This window comes from Gopherus flavomarginatus, chromosome 3 (genome assembly GCF_025201925.1).
Source record: "Gopherus flavomarginatus isolate rGopFla2 chromosome 3, rGopFla2.mat.asm, whole genome shotgun sequence".
In the NCBI taxonomy this organism is placed as follows: Eukaryota; Metazoa; Chordata; order Testudines; family Testudinidae; genus Gopherus; species Gopherus flavomarginatus.
In genome coordinates, this window is record NC_066619.1 from 109,421,370 (window position 1) to 109,440,680 (window position 19,311).

Here is a 19,311-nt window from a genome sequence, read left to right on the forward strand (position 1 = left end):
GGCTCCACTGAGAAGCAGCTACCTTGTTTCAGGTAACTAGTCCCAGTCCTTATCAGAAGGAACACGCACCCTGTGACATAGTGAAATGTGGCTATTCACATGAGTAAAGTTAATTTCTTGCATATGTGTTAGCAGGATCAAGGCCAAAGACTGGAGAACTAAAAAGCGCAAACTCCTTCAGTTAATCGATGCCTTTTGGAAATCAAGATATTAGTTACTCAAGAAGATTAACTACAAATTACAGGTATCAGTAGGTGTTTTATTGTCAAACAAATATAAACTGGTACTTTCAATCCCTGATGTCTTGTTTTGAATATAAAAGCTTATTTCCTTCATCTTTTTTAAAGTTGTAAATATGGGATTATAAAACAAAACCCAAAATCACAGCAATAAATTAAGATAAAGAAAAGGAAAAAAAGCAAACAAACCACCCAGAATGAGAAGAGTTAGAAGTAACAGCAAAATTCTAAAGTGGATTCAAAGTAAATTTTCCTTTAAAAAGGGATTTTTTCTTTTTTTGCACAGAGAATAAAATAGCAGCAAAGAAGGAAGATAAATACAAGTGCACTCATGTCCCTCTGGAACTTCTTTTTATTAACCAAAACAGTAGTATTCATCAGACTCAATTTTGGAATGCTTGTGCAGGGTCTGTGAGTCCTCTAGAACAGAAGTATCAGTGAACTGTTCCATATCTGAAGGTGTGTGGTGACCTGGGACATCATCCACCAAAGTGTCCAGGTAACTCCCCACTGATATTCCATCCAGTCCATCACTACAGTCTTGTAAACTGTTATAGCTGCCTTGCAGGGAGGTCTCCTGACTTTCCAGCAAGCTGCAAAGGCTTCCACTCAAACTACTATCTCTGCTGATGATGGCTCCCTTCTCTTCAATCACCCACTTGATTGATTCGATGCTTTCGTTGATGATAAGCAGCTGGCGCATGAGCCTGACATCAGTGGCTCGGAGATTAACCTACACAGTAAAACAACAACAAAAATCAATGTTATTGTATTTTTTAGACAAATGGGTGTGAAATCAATTTAAATAATAGCAGGCTGTGACCAAAAGGAGAGGTGAAGAGTAAATGATAGCAGATTTCATGCTTGAAATCCAGATTTGATATTTTTAATAAAGCAGTAGTGAATACTAACTTTTGAGAGATATTATTCCATGTCAATATTCCACTATCACATACTTACAATCAGTACCTTTGCATTTTGTAATTGTCCTGGGCTATACCAGAATACAGGGCCCAATCCAACTCCAGCTGAAGTCAATGAGATCCTTTCCATTTACTTCAGTGGGAGTTAAGCCCTTATAGACATTTAATAGAAACTAATCTTACTTCATTTTTAAATTAGTCCACTACAGGACTCATCAGAATACTGGTGAAATGTTATTGGAAGCGCTGCTACCATTTAAAGGAACGGTATTTTTGAGTGTGTCTTCATTTTCTTCTGGTTTCAAAGAAACAGGACATAAATTCAACCTTTTACCTATAAACACACTAAATGTAGGCTACTTGTGATATGTACAAAACTTGCATTCTCCTGCATGCTATTTATCCAGAGCCTTTCTTATTGGTACTGTAACTGAGGGTATTGACTAAGTCCTCAACTGGGCCTAAGTTGTGAGGAAGGCATGCAGTACATTGACACTCAAAGCATATTTGAGTTCAGGTTGCAAGTTTCAGTATCAATATTTCAGTTAAAAAACTGGCTTAGCTGGGCTGTGAATCCTAAATTAATTATGTAATCTCAGTTATTGCCACCAGACATGCACAGAAACACATACATACGCCAAAGACAGTACCGTTCTGTGACTTACAAGCAGCCAAATGAGTTTTAAGTTCTGGAAGCTGCAAGAGAATGGAACTAAACAGCTTTGCTGAGTAAAGCAGGAGAGGGAACAAAAATTGAGCAAAGTTTCCTCAGTCTATGAAACTTATCATCAAAAAAGAGACAGTATCACTCATTGAATAGGGCACTGCTGCTGGGTCAGGAGTTCAGGTTTTAATTCCTGGCTCTGCCACTGAACTGTTGCATGACTTTGGAGCCTGAAGTCATTTTTCCTCTTTGCCCTTCAGTTTCCCCTCCCACCTTTTGTCTCTTACTACATGTATGTACAGTGCCTAGCAAAATGGTGCCCCAACCAGGGCTGGGGCCTCTAGGCACTACATAACACACACACACACAGCCAAATAAGTAGCGGAAAGTAAAATACTTAAATTGCTGGCCTGGCAGATTATTTTTAAAATCAGGTCAGGTGAAGCTTATTTATCCAGCAGCTCACTAGTGATGGATTTAAAAAAAGTAAATAAAAAGCCTGCATGGCATCTTATCTATGCTCTGACAACAATTTAACTGTATTGGTTGTCACAAACTATTGAAATGTCCATGGCTGAAGCACAATGGACTGTTGTAGTGGTATATTTCAGTGGAAATATCAACGGTTAGTTTCTTTGTTTCCTTAAAACCCCATTAAAAGTTACAATTATTGTTTGAATGTAGGAATTTGAGCAATCCAGGGAATTATGATCTAGCACAAGTGTTTGTTGCCTTACCATGGGAGGGGTTGTTAAAAACAAAACTATATTCCTTGCCAGGACTGATCAGAACCAGAATCAGGGTTGCCAAGAACTGCAAGATTCTTCTTCACTTAGAAATAATAAAACCGCAGTTGTCACATGAAACAGATACACTGAATATGAGGGTCAGAGAGGCCAACAAGACTTTAGTCTATTTATCCAGCACCTCTAAATTCACGGGCACCTGACATTATCAGAACTGTCTTTCCTAACTTCCTCCAACTGGTATTTCCCAGATGATACCATGAAGTTGGCCTATACTGATAAGTAATAATATTCGTGGCAGGTCAGGTGGAGGGGGAACAGTATCTGATAGTAACAGTTCCTGGAAATATCAAATATGATAGCAAGGTTTCAGGTTGCAGGAGAGTAGGCTGGCAATTTCAGGGATGCCTACATGCAAAGCAATCCTCAGGTGGGCCAAATTTTCCATTGCCTTACACCCTTTGTAGTTATTTACATTTGTACAAAATGAGAGGACAGTGGTTTTAAAATGCTACTGATCACAATCTATATACACCAATGAGGTGATTCTCTGCTTCCCTAAAATGTACGTACTTGGAGTTAGAGCTATCATAGAGACCCTGTCTCCAGTCCAGTATAAGAAAGGTGTCTGGAGATATAGTTAGGTAAAAATTTCTCTATCCTGATTTTTGGCCTCACTGTCTGGGTAAGATTGAAATAATTGGTTTGTGTAAAGCACAGAAGTCCTCAGTTTCTCCCAATTCCTGTATTAATGTAATGTAGGGGTGGGCGAACTACAGCCTGTGGGCTGCACCTGGTCTGTCAGACATTTTAATCTGGCCCTTGAGCTCCCGCTGGAGAGCAAGGTCTGGGGCTTGCCCTGTTTCGGTGCTCCAGACGGAGAGCGGGATTGGGAGCTTGCTCCGCATATGCTGTGGCTTCGCGCAGCTCCCAGAAGCAGTGACATGTCCCCCCTCTGGCTCCTACACATAGGGGCAGCTGGGGGATCTGCACAAGCTGCCCATGCCCCAAGCGCCACCCCCACAGCTCCCATTGGCTGGGAACTGTGGCCAATTGGAGCTGCAGAGGCAGCGCCTGGTGCACAGCTGCCTGGCCAGCGCTGCACCTCCATGTAGGAGCTGGAGCGGGGACATGCTGCTGCTTCCAGGAGATGTGGGGGCAGCACCTGTGGACAGGGCAGCGCACAGAGTCGCCTCGACATGCCACAGTGTAGGAGCTGGAGGAGGGACATGCTGCTGCTTCCAAGAGCTGCTTGAGGCAAGCACCACCTGGAGCCTGCATCTTTGACCTCCTCCCATGCCCCAACCCCCTACCCCAGTCCTGATCCCCCTCCTGCAACCCAAACCCCTCATCCCCAGCCCCACCCCGCACCTCAAGCCCTTGCCCCAGCCCAGAGCCCTCTCCCACATCTTCAACTCCTCATTTCTGGCCCCACCCCAGAGTCAGGATCCCCAGTCGGAGCCCTCACCCCCTCCGACACCCCACCGCCCAATTTCGTGAGCATTCATGGACTGCCATATAATTTCCATACCCAGATGTGGCCCTCGGGACAAAAATTTTGCCCACCCCTGAAGTAATTAATAGTTCTTCCCTTGCAAAAAATTAGTATTTCCCTTGTAAAGAAACATACATTCTTAAACTATATTTTAAAATACTCTTCATATAATATAAAAATATTCTACATATAAAATCACCTCATTTCATGTTATCTGTGAAAGTTTTGTGAGGTTTTGATGGTTCTCAGGATGCCTAGGACTGAGAGTCACCTTGTTACCACCGTCCTTCCACCGTCCCTCCCCTGACACTGCCAGCCCTTCCCAGCCCCCCAAACTCTCTTCTCTAGGTTATGCCATCTCTTTCTTTGCCTTGCAGGTTAACAGATGTATCTCAGTGCCCAAGCCTCTTTGTATTCAAACCCCTGTAGTATTCAGCCCTTTATCCATGAACACTCACAGAATTACCAGGTCAGCTGTCCCCAAAAGGAACAGTGTACACAACAGCATGGATGCTTTAATTTTGGATCAGCTTCTTGTTCAATATTATGGCATTTAAATATGTTTAAAGTTAAAACAGTAAGTTTATTAACAAAGAACAGAGATTCAAAGATTCCACTGAGTAGGGATAATGGAAGCAGAAGGGTTACATATAAACCAAAATCATAAATTTAATCTCGAGAAAGTGTGTTAAGTTAACAAGCTAACCTTCTATCTAAAAAAGTTTTATCTGACCCCAAATGTCTTTTGCAGAGTTTCCAACCAAGGCTGATTGGAATCCTGTTTTCATGAATGTAAATGCACCATCCATTTAATTCTGTGGTGCAGGATAAAGGGGTGTCTTCTTGCCTTCTACTTATATCCCCAAAGTTCATTATCTTTGCACATAGCCAGACTAACCCCTATGGCTTGTTTCCAGCACTCCACCCTTCCCCCACACTCCTTTCCTGTTGGCTCCATATGTAAATAGGGCTTCCACTGTGCTGCTTACAATGCTTATCTGTATGGCTGACATAGAGACAGGTGAATGAACATCCTTTGACCTGAAATCTGTTTGTCAGCTCTGCCTTGGACACAGATTTATTTATGCAACTCCTTAAATATCTTCTGTACATACACCTCACAACAGTTATGGGGATCAATATGATCTAAGATTTTATTCAGAGACCTCACATGACATCGTTTATGGATAAATATCATGGGCGTGGTGTTGTAGGTGTAATGAATTTGCCAGGCTGGTAAAGTTTTGCAGAACAGTGAACCTTTTTCTAGCTGGAACCCAAGGGCCTTTGTCAGAGGACTCTTGCAGGTTAAGCACAGATAGACTCTGAGAATCTGGGTTCAGTCCTTGGTTGTGCCACAAACTTCCATGTGACCTTAGAATTTAGGTAACTTGGCTTTCTGTAAAATGCAGAAAATAGAGAATTTCCTTACATGCTATGAAGATATATTCGTTAATACCTGGGCAGTGCTCAGATTCTACAGTGAATAGGGCCATATAAGTAAATAGATAAATTAAAATTTATTCCTAGATTCCAAGGCCAGAAGGAACCAATGTGATCATCTAGTCCAACCTCTTGTATAAGTCCTACAGGCCATAGAAGTTCGCCAAAATAATTCCCAGAGCATAACTTTTAGAAAAACATCCAATCTTGATTTAAAATTGCCTGTGGAGAATTCGCCACAACTCTTGATAAATTGTTCAAATAGTTAGTTACTCTTACTGTTAAAACGTTGCATCATTTCCACTCTGAATTTGTCTAGCTTCACTCCTGCCATTGGATCATGTTATACCTTTCACTATTAGGCTGAAGAAGCCATTATTAAATATTTGCTCTCCAGGGAAGTACTTGCAGACTATACTCAAGTTACCTGTTAATTTTCTCTTTGTTAAGCTGAATAGACTGAGCTCATTGAATCAATGACTCCTGGTTTTCTAAAGTTTTCTCATAGCTCTTCTCTGAACACTCTCCAGTTTATCAACATCCTTCTTAAAATGTGGAGCCAGTGGAGATAGTATTCCAGCAGCAGTTATACCAGTGAAAACAATACAGGTAAAATAACCTGTCTACTCCTACAAGAGACTCCCGTTTCTTATGCATCCAAGGATTCCATTAGCCCTTTTGGCCACAGCATTGCACTGGGAGCTGATGTTCAGCTGATTATCCACCACGATTCCCTGAATCTATTTCAGAGTCACTGTTTCCCAGAATAGAGTCCCACATTGTGCAAGCATGGCCTACATTCTTTGTTCCTAGATGTCATATTACATTTTGCCATACTAAATATATATTGTTTGGTACATAAATGTAAAGTGGGGTTTTCAGAAGCACTCAGCATTGGCCTTACTCTGGTCCCATTGAAGCTGGTCATTCCCATCAGCTTCAGTGGGATCAGAGTTAAGGTGAGGTGAAAGCTTCTGAGAATCCCAACCATTGCATATTGCAGATAGAAGATTTGTATATTTACAGCCATATAGGTCCTTGATTCTGGAAACATATGCATGTGTTTAATATTGCACTTATATGTGAGTAGTCTCACTGATTTCAAGTGAACTAGTCATGTGGGCAGCAGGGTCATAGTTCATAAAATATAGTAGGTATAAGAATCCCATGCAACTGATAAAAATCTACTAAAATCAAATAAAGGAAAATGTATAAAATATTAGTACATTGATAATAGTCTATATATATAAATTATGTTTGTCACATTGAGTTTAGTATCATTTACCAAATAGGTATATACATGTATATATTTAAAATATTAAGAAATATATTTAGTCAAAATGTACATTTTTATACACTGTAAGTGTGTTTCCTCCATATGATTTAACATGTCAATTTCTGTGATGGTTAATTCTGAAATGATATATACTACTGTCTGTATATGTCCATATTTAAAATAGAGTTTCATTCAACTAAGAAATAAAAAAGAAAATGAATAAAATCTGTCATGCTGGGCAACAGGCATTTTACCTTGTTCTCCAAACTCATAATTTCTGTACAGGAATATCGCATCACCACTGTTAATCCACAACAGCCTGGAAAGGAATCCATACTTTGAGGAATAGAATGCTTTATCTTATTTTTGCAAGGCTACTTTCTGGACTTGATTTTTCCATATATATATTTTTAATTGCAAATCCTTCAAAATATACTAAGTTATATTACCTTGATATACTTGCTCAAAACCCGCCTCTTTCAATAAATCCTTGTTCTGTTAATACAACAGACATTTCAAAAGCTTCTCTAGATCTTATATCCCTGAATTTCAGAGCCTGTTTAACTCTTATGCACTTCTCCCCACCCTCCCACATCTTAGAATGACTTTTGAATTATCCTCATGGCAGTATCACAAGCATTATTAAGTTAATAGATCTGGGATTCTGCAAGGCAACATTGCCAATCACAACTTTAATCATATTTTCCACCCATCATTATTTTTATGTGATGTTTTGAAATCAGAGATTCATGATTTCCCAGCCCTCCTGCCTAAGCAGTCTCCTCCGCTCCCACCAATAAATCACTGCAAGACATCTGCCTGGACTACTGGGCTGCTATTGTGACAATAGCAAATCACCCCCCATATGCAATGCAAGCTTGTTGAAATGGAGCAAATTTAGGAAAAAGGAATTTCCCTGATGGCTAGTTAAATACAGTGCCACACAACACAAACATCAATAAAGTTACTGATGTAATGGTTTCTTCCTGATAATTAGAAGATTTATGTATTTCAAAACTAGTTAACAGGAAGCTCGTTGTTGCCATATTTACATCCACAGCTTCAGCGTTTGTGCAGAACAGCCTATTTAGTAGCAATTTTTTGTATTCTTGCTGACTTGTACACTCTCCCTACAAACCACCACTTACTCCCAAGTGGCTCATACCAAGGTTGTACTTTTCCCAAAGCAAGCACAAAAGGTGGCCCACACAATACTTTCTTTCCTCAGCGGGGTTTATTTCATCAGATAACAGTGTGCTACCTGTGGCATTCTTGCCACTTATATCTATGTTAGTCCAGACAATCACATTAGTTTTTATGCAGTCATGTGGTTTTAGCCAATGTAACTATAGTGGTAAACAAATGAAATGAAAGAAGATTCGATTAATACGAGTAAAGGTAATATAATCTCATCATGTTTGACAGCTCCATTTATTACAACGCTGTAACAGATGCATTTCACAGAGGAACTGAACAGTTTGGATTCATATCTAAAACTACTTTAGAAAAGCTTCTACAGCTGCTCTCACGAGTTAACAGCAGTGCATAGCCCGGTCTGGGAAAAATTCGGGATGAGTGGGTACCAATTTTCTGGCAAACAGTTGTTGTCTTGTCCTCCTCTATAGCATGCAACCAGGGCTATAGGCTGGCCCTTATGCCCTGTCACTTAATTTGATGTCAGTCCCAGGGAAGGCTCTTCAAATCAGCCAACATCAAAACAGATACATGAGCTGGATGGAGTGACATAAAATTATGAAAAACAAACAAACAATCTGGTGACTCCCTTCCATTTTCAGTTTAAGCCACTCACATATAAGACTGAAGAAAACCTTTCATTGCAGAACAATGAGAATATATATTTTTAAAGGGTTTATAAAAGAAAACTATTATTTCTGCTGGAAAGTGAGCTACAGTAAGTTAGGGATTGATTCTGATTATATCAGTTTTAAAATCAAGTTCATAATGTCTACAGCTGCTAGAAAAGGCCATTGGCAATCAGTGCTTAGCCTATGGTTTTCTGAACACAGCACACTACAAATTCTCTTCTGTACATGGCATTACTAAATCCTTAGAAATATTTTTGACCTTTTTCAATATTCTACCACTCCTTTGTTTTAGTTGATGAAGCGATGTGACCCTCTTTGCCAAGAGCAGAGTTACAGCAGTATTAATGGTAGCAATAACTGTACTTAATTACAAATAATTTTAAAATGTTTAAATAATGTTTAAATTTCACAACACTTGGCTTTATTCTGTGTGCCCTATAGCATGGATGGCAAGTATATAAAACAGGAGATGGGCAAGGAAGTGTGACACCATGTTGCCCTAAAGCCAAATCCTCTGCCCAGAGTGCATCCCAAGTAAATCAGGTGAGTGTTGGGAAACTTTGTAGGGATATAGGGGAAGGAAACACATCACTGGCCTACAGCTGAACAGTACCAGTCCTGTCCCTTATAATTTTGGAGAGACATCCCACATTTTGTGGAAGGGGAGGGAAAGATTAGCAAAACATGGTGGCTGGTTAAAAGCAGATCAAAGGGTTGGAGTGTGAGAAGTAGTTCTGGGGAGAAGGATCAGTGGACAGAGGGGTAGGTAAACTGGACACAGATGCAATTTTCTTCCATTTTGAGAAATAGTCCCAGTTCCAATGACATTTCCCATTTTATGTACAGAGAATCTCAAACCAACAGAATCTTTCAAAAATAGAAGCAACATTTTAAATGCAACCACTGTAGTTATCTCAGTTAAAGTATTAGAATTAATTACGGTAGTTTTCTTCTCATATTTTTTCTTTCATGGTGGGTATAAAATACATGAGTCTCAACTTTCTTACCCTAATTGTTCTAGTTCCTCTGTTATCCATATTGAACAATTTTCTGGCACCATTTATAGATATCTCCCTCTTTACTTTTTCTACTGGGTTAGCCCTGCTTTCCTTGGAATTGAATCTCAATATATTTCAAGTCTGCCAAGCCTTTAAAAAAAATTTTAACAATAAATCAACATTGAAAAAGTTACCTTACTCTGAGCTTTATGAGTCCTCTCCATCTTCTAGCAAAACAATTAAGCATACTCTGTTTTTCCTGATATTAATTTTCCCACTACAAAAATTCTCATGTGGTAGCAATTTAGCGTAGTTTAGTTCATTAAAAGACTAACCACAGACAGCATATCGAACTCACCAACAGCAACACAAGCCAGTACTTGGCAGACTATGTATATCACAAATTGAATTCTACAGAAATTAATAGACTCAAATTCAGACCCAGTGTATGTGAGTACAATTCTGTTGAAGTCACTGGAGTTACATTTGTTTAGAACAAGGATGAATTTAGCCAATAAATCATGAAACCAGCATTCTTCATTTACAAAGTGACAACCACAAGCATGGCTGTCATAAACAGATAGCTAAGGGTTAACGTCTCTTTCACCCGGAAAAAAGTATCTGAAACACCTGACCAGAGGACCAATCAGGAAACAGGATTTTTTCAACTCTGGGTGGAGGGTTTTTTGTGTGTGAGTCCTTTGTTCTGGGTCTTCTGCCTGACTCTCTCTTGGCTATGAGGGGATTTCTATTTCCTGCTTTCTAATCTTCTGTTTCCAAGTTGTGAGTACAGAGATCATAAAAACAATAGAGGTTATTGTTTTTTTCTTTTGTATTTACATGTCTATAGTTGCTGGAGTGTTTTGAATTGTATTCTTTTTGAATAAGGCTGTTTATTCAATATTCTTTTAAGCAAATGACCCTGTATTTGTCACCTTAATACAGAGAGACTATTTTTATGTACTTTTTCTTTCTTTTTATATAAAGCTTTCTTTTTAAGACCTGTTGGAGTTTTTCTTTAGTAGGGGACTCCAGGGAATTGAGTCTGTGCTCACCAGGGGAATTGGTGGGAGGAAGAAGTCAGGGGAAAATCTGTGTGTGTTAGATTTACTAGCCTGACTTTGCATTCCCTCTGGGTGAAGAGGGAAGTGCTTGTGTTTCCAGGACTGGAAATAGAGAGGGTGGACTCCCTCTGTTTAGATTCACGGAGTTTGCTTCTGTGTATCTCTCCAGAAACACCTGGAGGGGGGAAGGGAAAAGGTTTATTTCCCTTTGTTGTGAGACTCAAGGGATTTGGGTCTCGGGGTCCCCAGGGAAGGTTTTTGGGGGGACCAGAGTGCCCCAAAACACTCTAATTTTTTGGGTGGTGGCAACTTTACCAGGTCCAACCTGGTAACTAAGCTTGGAGGTTTTCATGCTAACCCCCATATTTTGGACGCTAAGGTCCAAATCTGGGACTAGGTTTATGATAATGGCACTAAATCCTGTACTTGTAGGTGAATGGACTCTGTGAGCTATTGTTTAATATTTATACTACAATAGCGTCCAGAGGCACCGGTCAGGAGAGGTTCCCCATTGTGCTAGGTGCTGTACAAACACAACCACTACATCCTGTACAACTTATAGTGTAGGAGGTCTTACCTACCTTTCACTATTATGATCCAACTGTGATTCTATTACTAATATCTCACTACGTAATATAGTCAGCTGAGTCGCTCCCCTTTCCCCACAGAATGCTGAGTGCTGCTATTAATATTATCTTGCATTTGTATAGTACATTACATCTGAGGATCTGAAACCACTTCACTATCTTTAATTAAGTTAGCCTCATAATGCTCATGTGAGGTAGAGAAATATTATTATCCCTTTTATTACTTATGAAAAAGGAGGTATGGAGATGTTTAAGTATGAAAGTTAGTCCCTTAAGTTAGGGTACCAGGTACATGAGCAACCTGATTTTCAGAGGAACTCCTGGAACTCCCGGCCACTTGAACACATCAGTAGTCTCATTGACTTTAATGGGACCTTGCTGAATCGCGGTCTTAGTGTTGATTTATGTGCCTAAACTCATACTGCTGCACCAAAATCAGAGGTCTAGATTTTCAGGAACACAGTTCCTTTTTAAAAATATCAGCCCATTATTTAGGTGCCAATATACAAATGAAGGTGCCTAACCTCTCACCCTTGAAAATGTTCCCTTGTCATCTTCCCAAGATCACACAAGAATTCTCTGCCAGAGGTGCAAACAGAATGTTTCCTGGCTCCTCTTCCTGTGAAAACCAACCTTCCCCACTAAAACTTGAATTGGTGTCATTTAGATAAATTTTGCATTTCTTTCTTCTTGGCTTCTGACCTAATCTATGTTATGCTGCATGGCTAACAGTATTTTTTATTTCCTTATCGCCTTGAGTTTTTTAGATTTACAGTAGACCTTATTTCATTTTTGAGGGCTGTAGTTCATACAAATTACATTTTTAGTGAAAGATGGGTGGGCGCTGGAGCTGCTAATCTCTTGGGCATTGTCCATTATCAACCGTACTTTTAAATAACATTTATAATTACCCATATTTAAAATATTTTGGCAAATCAGAGAAGCACATAATCCTTGCATTTTTTTTATTACCTTCTTTTCATGTAGTAAGAATGATTATGGTGAAAAAATAACAAGAAAATATTGGGAGAAAAAAAGGGAGTTAGCAGCTTCCATTTCTTGCCTTTTAATACTTCTTTTCTTTTGAGCCCCCAAAGTACCCAAAATAATGTTAATGTTACCCACTATATATCACAATCAGTTCTAAGTTGCAGCTCCTTTAAAATGAGCAGTCATTAAAGCTTCACAGTTGCTGTTTGAGCCCTTGACCTTGCTAGTTCAGAGGGAGACCACAGCCTTGTGATGATCTCCTTTCAGTCTGCTGCAGTTCAAGAGAAACTATACATTCAAAGCTCACAACAAATGTTTCTTTAGGACTCTTGTAACATACTGTAGCAACATAATGAAACTTTGCTAAGAGTGGCCTTTAAACACGAGAGAGAGACAGCAAATGCTTTGGCTTCAGTTTATTGAGAGATTTCTTTTTTAAACTGTAAGCAGAAACCCACTTAAAGGCAGAATAAGAAAACAGAGCACTTGAAAGTGGCACAGAACTAAGCATCTGTCATTTTTAATGAGGAAGTGTACATGGCAGGTCAGACTGACTACTTTTACACTAAGCAGGCAAAGCAACTTGCTCAATGAAGTGTTCTTAAGTGCTCAAATCATCCCACAAATTGGTCCCAAAACATTTTTGTGGGTGTCTGCAAAATAGTTTTAAGCATGAATATTTTATTAGCATAATTACTCCTGGTTTTGGTACAGTAGATGAGACTACTAAAATGATTTATAGTTGTCTTCATATGCTACAGAAACACAAACAAATGTATAACTTTGTTCATTAAGTGATCCACTTCCGATTCGACAGAAAAGAAACACTCACAGTCAAATTGTGCTGCCATCATGTTTGTTTCTCAAGGTCTCTTTTCCCTCTTAAATTATACTTTATTTATTTGGGTTATTTCACTACAACAGGGGCCGGCAACCTTTCAGCACTGCCGGTAATACATTTTAACATTCTTTAAAAGGTCTCTCTCTAAGTCTGTAATATATAACCAAACTACTGTTATATGTAAAGTAAACAAGGTTTTCAAAATGTTTCAGAAGCTTTATTTAAAATTAAATTAAAATGCAGACCTTTTTGGTTTAGTGTGATCCTTGCCCTTGTTTTTCCTTACTGAGTTTTCCAATGTCTGGTAGCACGTATTTGGATACTTTAAGCTGCACACAGGCTTCGGAGTGATCAGTTGATAACTGGTTGGCAGGAGGTCAATGGCTGGAACCACAGATCGGCAACGGGGGTGAATGGAGCTGGTGGCTGGTAGGGCTGAGCAGGGTCAGATGCCTGGACCCTGTCTGGCAGGGGGCCTGCGCTGGAACTCCAACCATAAGCAAGGCGAGTGGGACTGCAGAGGGGACCCCAGCTGGCAAGGGGCCAGCAGACAGAACCCCAGAGTGGCAGCGGGTTGAGCGGGTCAGCCCACCCATGTCTGGGGCTTTAGAGGCTCAGCCCATCCCGCTTTGGGGTTTCGGCCACTGGCTCCTGCCAGCTGGGGTCTCAGCCCACTGCCAGCCTGGGATTCCTTCCCCCAGGCCAGCAGTGGGTTCTGAGTGGGACCCTGGCTGACAAGTGGCCAGCAGTGGGAACCCCAGAGCGGCAGCGGGCTGAGCAGCTCAGCCCGCTGCTGCTCTGGGGTTTGGCGGCTGGCTCCTGCCAGCTGGGGTCTCAACTGCCTGCCAGCCTGGGGTTCCTTTACCCAGGCCAGCAGCCCAAGTGCTGAGTGGGACTGGCGGTGGGACCCTGGCTGGCAAGTGCCAGCGGTGGAAAGCCCCAGAGTAGCGGCGGGATGAGCGGCTCAGTCCTCAGCCGCTCTGGGGGTTTCCACGGCGGGATCCTGCCAACTGGGGCTCAGCCCACGCCAGCCTAGGGTTCCTTCCCCCAGGCCAGCAGAGGGTGCTGAGTGTGGCTGCGGTGGGGGGACCCCAGCTAGCAGGAGCCAGCGGCGGAAAGCACCAGAGCGGCAGTGGGCCAAGTGGCTCAGCCCGCCTCGCATGCCATCAAAAATTGGCTCACGTGCCACTTTTGGCACACGTGCCGTAGGTTGCCGACCTCTATACTACAATCTGCTGTTCTCTTTGCCAATTATTTAGCTATATTTGTGCTACTCACAACATTAACCAGTTGTAGTCCACAGAAAAATAATTCCGTACTAAACCACCTCAAACAGTGTTCTCTATCTTGAGGTTACATATGACAACTAAAACACACATGACTCAAAGATTCTAACAATTCTCTATTGTGCAAAAAGAAGAAATAAGAACAGGAAAAAACCTTCACTACATCTATGACAATTATACTGTATCAGACTGGTATATTCATCTTCTGTTCAATAGCCTAAGAGTGAGCAATGCAAACCACTAGGAGAGTCAGGCAATCTTAGCTATTTTTTCATGCATTCTACAATAGTGGAAATTAATTCCCGTGTAAAAGGTTGAACACATATGGAAATTACCATAAATGAAGGGCTAATTCATCTCTGCAAGACCCAGAATTAAGCCTGATAAAGACAGATGTCTAGCATATGGCACCAGCAGGACCACTGCACCTAGAAGAGACTTAAATGTTTCTTTTTTATGTTCTAGGGAAACAATAGTGTATGGAGGTGAATGGAGTGGAAAGCCTCAGAGCTGTCCTGACTTATTGTAGCCCAGATTTTTCTAAGCTCCTTTAAGTATGCAGATGCTGCTGTTTATAAAAACAACTTTTGATGTTACAAATATGTCTCACATCACATGGAGGGGAAACAAAATGTTCAGAAAGTTGATGATGTGAGCCCAAATATGTTGGCAGACATGATAATACAAGTGCAAACATTTAGGTCAACAGCCAGTGGCAAGAAATGGCTGCTGGTGTCAGCAAGTGTTACAGCAGATGGTACAGGACAGAATTATTATCATATGCTCTGGACATCTGGCTCAGCAGCAACACACAGCTTCACTTCTCCCCCTCCCTCTCCCTCTCCATCAGATGGCATCCTGGCTCAACAACATAAGTAGTTTTCTCCACTGAATTTCAAAAAGGGCACAGTTAAGTCTCTGCATTATCCATGCCTGTCTTGATTTAATTATGGCTCTGAGTAGACAGTATGTACTATAGTGTAGTACTGGGTGCCTGAATGGGAAAACATTTGCTCACTTCTGAGTTTGCTAAGTAAGCGATTATTCCTGTTCTGCTGATCCCTCTTAATCTAATGGGTTTAGATCCAAACACTGTGTACAGTCAAAAACTTAAGAATGCAAAAGAAAAACAATTGAAAGATCATCTTTAGTGTGCAGTATAATTTTATTCAAATCTGAAGCTGTTGCTTGGATGTCATCATGAAAGGCAATTTTTAAAAAAAAATATATATATTAAAGAGTATAATATCCATTTCAGAGTCCAAAAGTTAGGATCTGGAATTGGATCCAAATCTCAACTTTCTTGAAGTACTAGTCTGTTCATATTTGATTTCACAGTACAACTAATTAAAAAGATGCATGTGAGAAGCAAAATTCAAATCAGGGTCTGACGTTCCAAAAAGTTCCTATAGGGTGTTTGGCATCCATTTTAAATATAAAAATTATATTGCATTAGACTGTGCTAGTTTTTGATTAAGGTATTTGTGTTTCATAAAGAGAGAGGGAATCAGGCAATTTTTCAAATTCAAAGTTTTTTTTAAGAAACCACAAACTTTTCAGTTTAAAGCCAAAAGTTTCTGGCTTTCAAGTTTTAATTTATTCAGCAGAAACATTTTTTTTCATTTTTGTTTATATTTTTCAGTGGGACAAAATTTCCCCAACCCAGTGCTACTCATCACTCTACCAACTTATTGTCCATGTCACCTGTGTTTCATGGGCTTTGCTCCATGCCATGAGTATTAGTAAACTTTGGCTCTTCCAGACACCAAGGGGAAGTGAATTTCCTGATCTGAAGGCATTTCTAAACACCTTAGTTGATCTCAGTTGATGTGGTTGAGCACAGATCACCTCTTTCCCTCTCAAACAGCCAGCAGCCAAAGGACATATGGGTTCTTTGGCCAGTGTCTTCACCTTTAATTGCACCCAGAATCAAGTGGGAAGCTAGTTTAACTTTGACAGGCTGATGCAAAATGCTGCCTTAGACCAACACCACAAACCAAGAGAGCTGCTGAATTCTACACTAGCTGTAGCTTTTGAGTGCTCTTCACAGGTATCCCAGAGCTCATTAAAGTAATCCATTCTGGAGGACACAGAAGCATGACTTTCTAGACAAACTCTACATCAGTGAAACACTGTTACAATCATTGTGCCAAGCACAGATTAAAAAAACAAACAAACAAACAAAAAAACCCTAAACACACACACACACAACTGGCCAATGACATCTCCTGGGAGACTAGCATCAGCCAACGATCTTGACGTAATTAGTTTGCTAACTTTTAGGGCACAAGATGAGCACACAGGATAAAGATATCGACCTTTCTATATTCTCTGGTTGCTTCTGCTAACCCACCAGCACGACACTTTCTTTTCTGGAATACCCCACAGCCAGCTGGCCCTAACCATGCCCCTATCTTAGCAAATGTCATAGGGTGTACCGTCCCTTTATTGAACAATCTTACTCCCAAGCGGTAGCCTTTTATAAAACAGGGTACAAGGAAAGCATGGCCTGGTCCTGGTTCAGCATGTAACATCAACATCATTAGAGATACAGTGTTGTGAAGGATGTTTGGAAATCACAGGCTAGGCTAAAAAATGTAGGGGGAAGGACTGACTTCTGTTTGGATTTTTTGTTTTTCTCTAAGACTCTTATTGTATTCAGCTGTAGGGGTGAATCCCAAAACACTGTACCAGTCAGGGATGGCTATTGTTGACTCGGGGGAGGGAGGGAGCGGGAGGGATACTGAGGCAGCAGCCGTGTCTCCATTCCAGGGACCAGTGAACTGCTTTTATAGCTAAACACTAAGGCTGCGTCTACACTGCCAACTGAACAACAAAACTTGCCGTTCACAAGTGCTTAAAGAACCCCTCGCCCCCTGAAGGACAAAAGTTAGTGGCAGTGTAAATGGCTCGTTGTCAGCAGGAGTGCTCTCCTGTCTACAACAGGAACTCCACTCGTAGGGGGTAGAAGTATTTTGTCAGCAAAAGTGCTGAAAAACAGTGTTATACTGCCTGGCTTTTAGCGACACGGCTGTGTCGACATGGCCATGTCACTAAAAGCTGTGTAGTGTAAACAAAAAAAGTCTATGAAAGCACAGACAACACCTTCTAGATTTGACAGAGAACGGGGTGTGAAGTTGTACATTATTTACATGCACTGATTCTACTCTTCTCTTGCCAGTGCACAAGAAAGGCTTCCCTTTTCACTCCTGCATTCCTTACAATTTCTCTTTTACCTGAAATATTTACTATGCACATAGTACCAATTCCAGGGACCCACGCCAAATAGTCTGTTGTGTATTAAATATTTCCACCGGAAGCTGGAATTCTCCCCAGTAGGCCAAGGAGCAAGCTACATAGTCATCGTAGGGAGGCTGATTCACTCTGGTGGCTGAAGTAGCCTTCTGCATGTGCAATGCAGCCCCTGCCATGAATCAGGAGAACTGGAGGATTCTTGCAGCAGTTATTCTGGTCTCACTCTACCCTAATTCCACCTGCCCATTTTGTGGGGCTATCCAAGGAGACCTTGTGGGCTGTGCACCCTCTTCCTGTGTAGCTGAACCACACAGATCCAGTTATTAGGAAGACCGCTTTGACCATGGAGTGAGTTGCTGGATTTGCTCCTTCCATAATCCCAAACTATAAAAAAAGCACACACCATCATTCTGTCATCACCCACACCTTGCTCTTAGCACACACATCAGTTGGCTTCATCTTATGGAGATGGTGGACTGCATTAGAACAGTAATTAAAACAGAGAAATAATCATACTTGATACAGAAAGACAGATGGGGGAGGACAGGAAGGTTGTGAATAGGCCTCCGCCAGGCTATCTTCCAAATGTATTTGTTAGTCTGCACTATTCTCTTCCCAGAGTGCACTTTAACTACCCATTTTTTGTTTGTTTTCTGAGTAGTTAGCAAACTGACGCAGATCCTAATGCTGTTTACATAAAAATGCTTGACTCCCCCCTCCTTATATTACTGGTTTTTCTAGTCACTTCACACTATTGATGCCGTCTCTGTCCAGGAATCAAAATGCAGGAATCTTTTTCGTACAACTCTGTTTAAAACAAACAAAAAACCCACAAAAACTTTTAAGTAAGCTACTGCTAATAAAAAAATTGTTTCTGTGCTTGTGTACCTTAAAAATGTATATGTAATACAATAATGACAGATAATTCTTTTGCCCTTATTCAGGCAAAATACTTCCTTATGACAACAGGAGTTTTGCTGGAGTAAGGACTGAGATTTGGCCCACTGATAACAGTAATTAGATTTAGTTGACAAGTGTTCATAATTTCTCTTTCCATTTGTGATTCCCTCCCCCTGTCTTTGGGGTCAAAATTTAATACTTTTTGAAAATTTCTGGACAGTTCTAACAATAAAGAAGACTCTAGAGCCTAGACCCTTCATTACGTATTCATTATTTTGAAATTTTTGGGTGAGAGTGTATATATATATATATATATATATATTATATATATATATATATATATATACACACATACACACACACATACATACATACATATACACACACACATATACATACATACACATATATGCACACATACACAGATGTAGATTGGTACTAGTAACTATGCAGGATGAAGTTAAAAATGACACACTCAGGACTCAATTTAGTCATGAATTCAGTCAGACAAGGTGGTGAGGTAATATATTTTATTGGACCAACTTCTGTTAGTGAGAGAGACAATTGGTATTCATTTGGTATTTAAATAGCTCTGTTAATAGAACTATAAATTAATTTGATACAGTGTTTACAGTATACCCTCATGGTATAGGCAGGGTCCACACTGACGTGCTAGTGTCTGTAAGTAATGCTCCACACCAGTTGGTCCCTAGAAATCCAGTCTCCTGCATACCTGATCCTGACTTTTTCCATGCATTCTTTTAGCTCCTTCCCACAC

General features: G+C 40.5%; 1 protein-coding gene across 1 annotated transcript in view; it reads right to left on the bottom strand.

The window, feature by feature from the left end:
• Nucleotides 1–238: 238 nt before the first annotated feature.
• LURAP1L (leucine rich adaptor protein 1 like) overlaps nt 239–19,311 on the bottom strand; it is a 28,417-nt gene continuing 9,344 nt past the window's right edge. Inside the window, exon 2 of the mRNA XM_050943237.1 lies at nt 239–972. Within this exon, the coding sequence (XP_050799194.1) occupies nt 595–972 (378 nt within the window). The 3' untranslated portion in view covers nt 239–594. The remainder of the gene's footprint in view (nt 973–19,311) is intronic.